Source organism: Colobus angolensis, unplaced genomic scaffold (assembly GCF_000951035.1).
Source record: "Colobus angolensis palliatus isolate OR3802 unplaced genomic scaffold, Cang.pa_1.0 Scaffold30, whole genome shotgun sequence".
In the NCBI taxonomy this organism is placed as follows: Eukaryota; Metazoa; Chordata; class Mammalia; order Primates; family Cercopithecidae; genus Colobus; species Colobus angolensis.
Genome location: NW_012116266.1, coordinates 2,685,759 through 2,687,753, shown reverse-complemented (window position 1 = coordinate 2,687,753; position 1,995 = coordinate 2,685,759). Strand labels below are relative to the sequence as shown.

The window sequence follows — 1,995 nt, the reverse complement described above, 5'->3', positions numbered from 1 at the left end:
CACACACACACACACACACACACACACACACACACACAAAGACTAGAAGGAAACAGAATCAAAATGTTAACAGTGCTCATTCTGTCTTGTGAATGGCAACATGAAGATTTTTCCCTTCTCATTTCTATATTTTAAAAATTTTCCACAATAAACAAGTATCTGCATTATAAACAGAAGGAATTTTTTCTTAAAAAAAAATCAATGTAATAAAATACTTGCACAAATAATCTGTGAGGTAATGTAAATATTCACAGAAAACAGACTGAAAAGGCCAGCTACAGTGGCTAACACCTCTAATCCCATTCTAATCCCAACACTTGAGACCAGCCTGGGCAATATAGGGAGACCCTCATCTCTACAAAAACATTTTTTAATCAGCTGAGTACGCTTTCACATGCCTATAGTCCCAGCTACTCAGGAGGCTGAGGTGGGAGGATCATTTGAGCTCAGCAGTGAGTTATGATCGCACCACTGCACTCCACCCTGGGCAACAGAGCAAGACCCTGTCTCTAAAAACAAAAAACGAAAACCTACACTGAAAAGAAACTCAAATAACACAAGTAAATAAACATAAAATACTACCTTTGTAGTTAAAAATCTATAAATGTTACTTTTAAATAGCATGAAATTCCTAAGCATTGTATTTTTTTTTTAAGCCAGGTAACATTCTCAAATCTTTTTTTTAATTAATTAATTAATTTATTTTTTATTATACTTTAAGTTCTAGAGTACATGTGCATAACGTGCAGGTTTGTTACATATGTATACTTGTGCCATGTTGGTGTGCTGCACCCATCAACTCGTCAGCACCCATCTCAAATCTTTAATGAATAAATTCTAATCAAACTTCAGCAAACTGTTAGCAATGCTTTAATTTTACTGTTAGCTCATGGCAGTATTATTTTGACACCTGCAGCACTTTCACAAAGCAAGAAAACCAAAACACGATGCTTAAATGTTTGCAACTTAGTGGCCATCTCCCATTGTGCCTCAACTATCCCCTCACAAAATAAAGAAAGCAAACTGAGATGAGTCCCTTAAGAATAGGTTGCTGTGGCTCTAACCTGGTTCGACTGCATGCAGCTCTCCGCAGTTCTTGTATTAACTGACCAGTGCATTCTGGTTCTTTACTGGCCGCCTGCAGCAAAGCTTTCCTAAATGTATGCCGGCATTTCTTTTGACGAGATTCTGCCCGCTCCAGGCGGCACAGGTGCTTATATTTCTGCTGAAAGTAAGTGCAAAGTTGGGTCACCCTGGAGCTCCTACTCTCCGCATCATCATCATCTGACCTGGAAAGTGCAGGGAGAGAAATGAAAAATTGGTTACACATTAGGCTCGTTTTAGACAGGGAAAAAGAGAATTAGGAAGTGTGGCTGAATACACAAGTTTAAAACTTTTGTGGCATGTGGGCACATACTTCACACAACTACAGTAAGAGAATTCCAATAGAGCTGAAATAAGTACAGTATTTCAACAATAAGGACAGAGTTAATCCAGTGCTTTCAGAAACAGCCTTCTTAGCGTGGCATTGGTAGACACTTAATATGCCAGTGTCTTCTAAATTTTAAGTGATTAGAGACTCTAGAGGAAAAAATTCATTTCTTTACCTTTACTTACTAAAATGTCTGAGTAAATGACATGACAGTTATGAGGAAACAAACAGCATAATTTCATAAAAGACAGGTCATACCAGAAATAGGGCAGCAAATTCTAACAGTTTATTATCTAAGAGCTGCCCTTTTAAACATTCCGGTTTTTAACTACCTTTTTCTTGCTAACCACCTAAAGAAATTTGGTTGTAGGGATAGCATCGATTCTATCACGTTTTTTTTTTTTTCCGGGTGGAGACAGAGTCTCCCTGGAGTGCAGTTCATGCGATCTCAGCTCACTGCAAGCTCTGCCTCCTGCCAACACGCCCAGCTAATTTTTTTTGTATTTTTAGTAGAGACGGGGTTTCACCATGTTAGCCAGGATGGTCTCGATCTCCTGACCTCG

General features: G+C 38.5%; 1 protein-coding gene across 2 annotated transcripts in view; it reads right to left on the bottom strand.

The window, feature by feature from the left end:
* INO80D (INO80 complex subunit D) overlaps positions 1–1,995 on the bottom strand; it is a 99,361-nt gene that overhangs the window by 34,231 nt on the left and 63,135 nt on the right. For both annotated transcript variants that reach the window (XM_011949886.1, XM_011949885.1), the window contains one exon: positions 1,065–1,289. In XM_011949886.1, the coding sequence (XP_011805276.1) occupies positions 1,065–1,289 (225 nt within the window). The remainder of the gene's footprint in view (positions 1–1,064; positions 1,290–1,995) is intronic.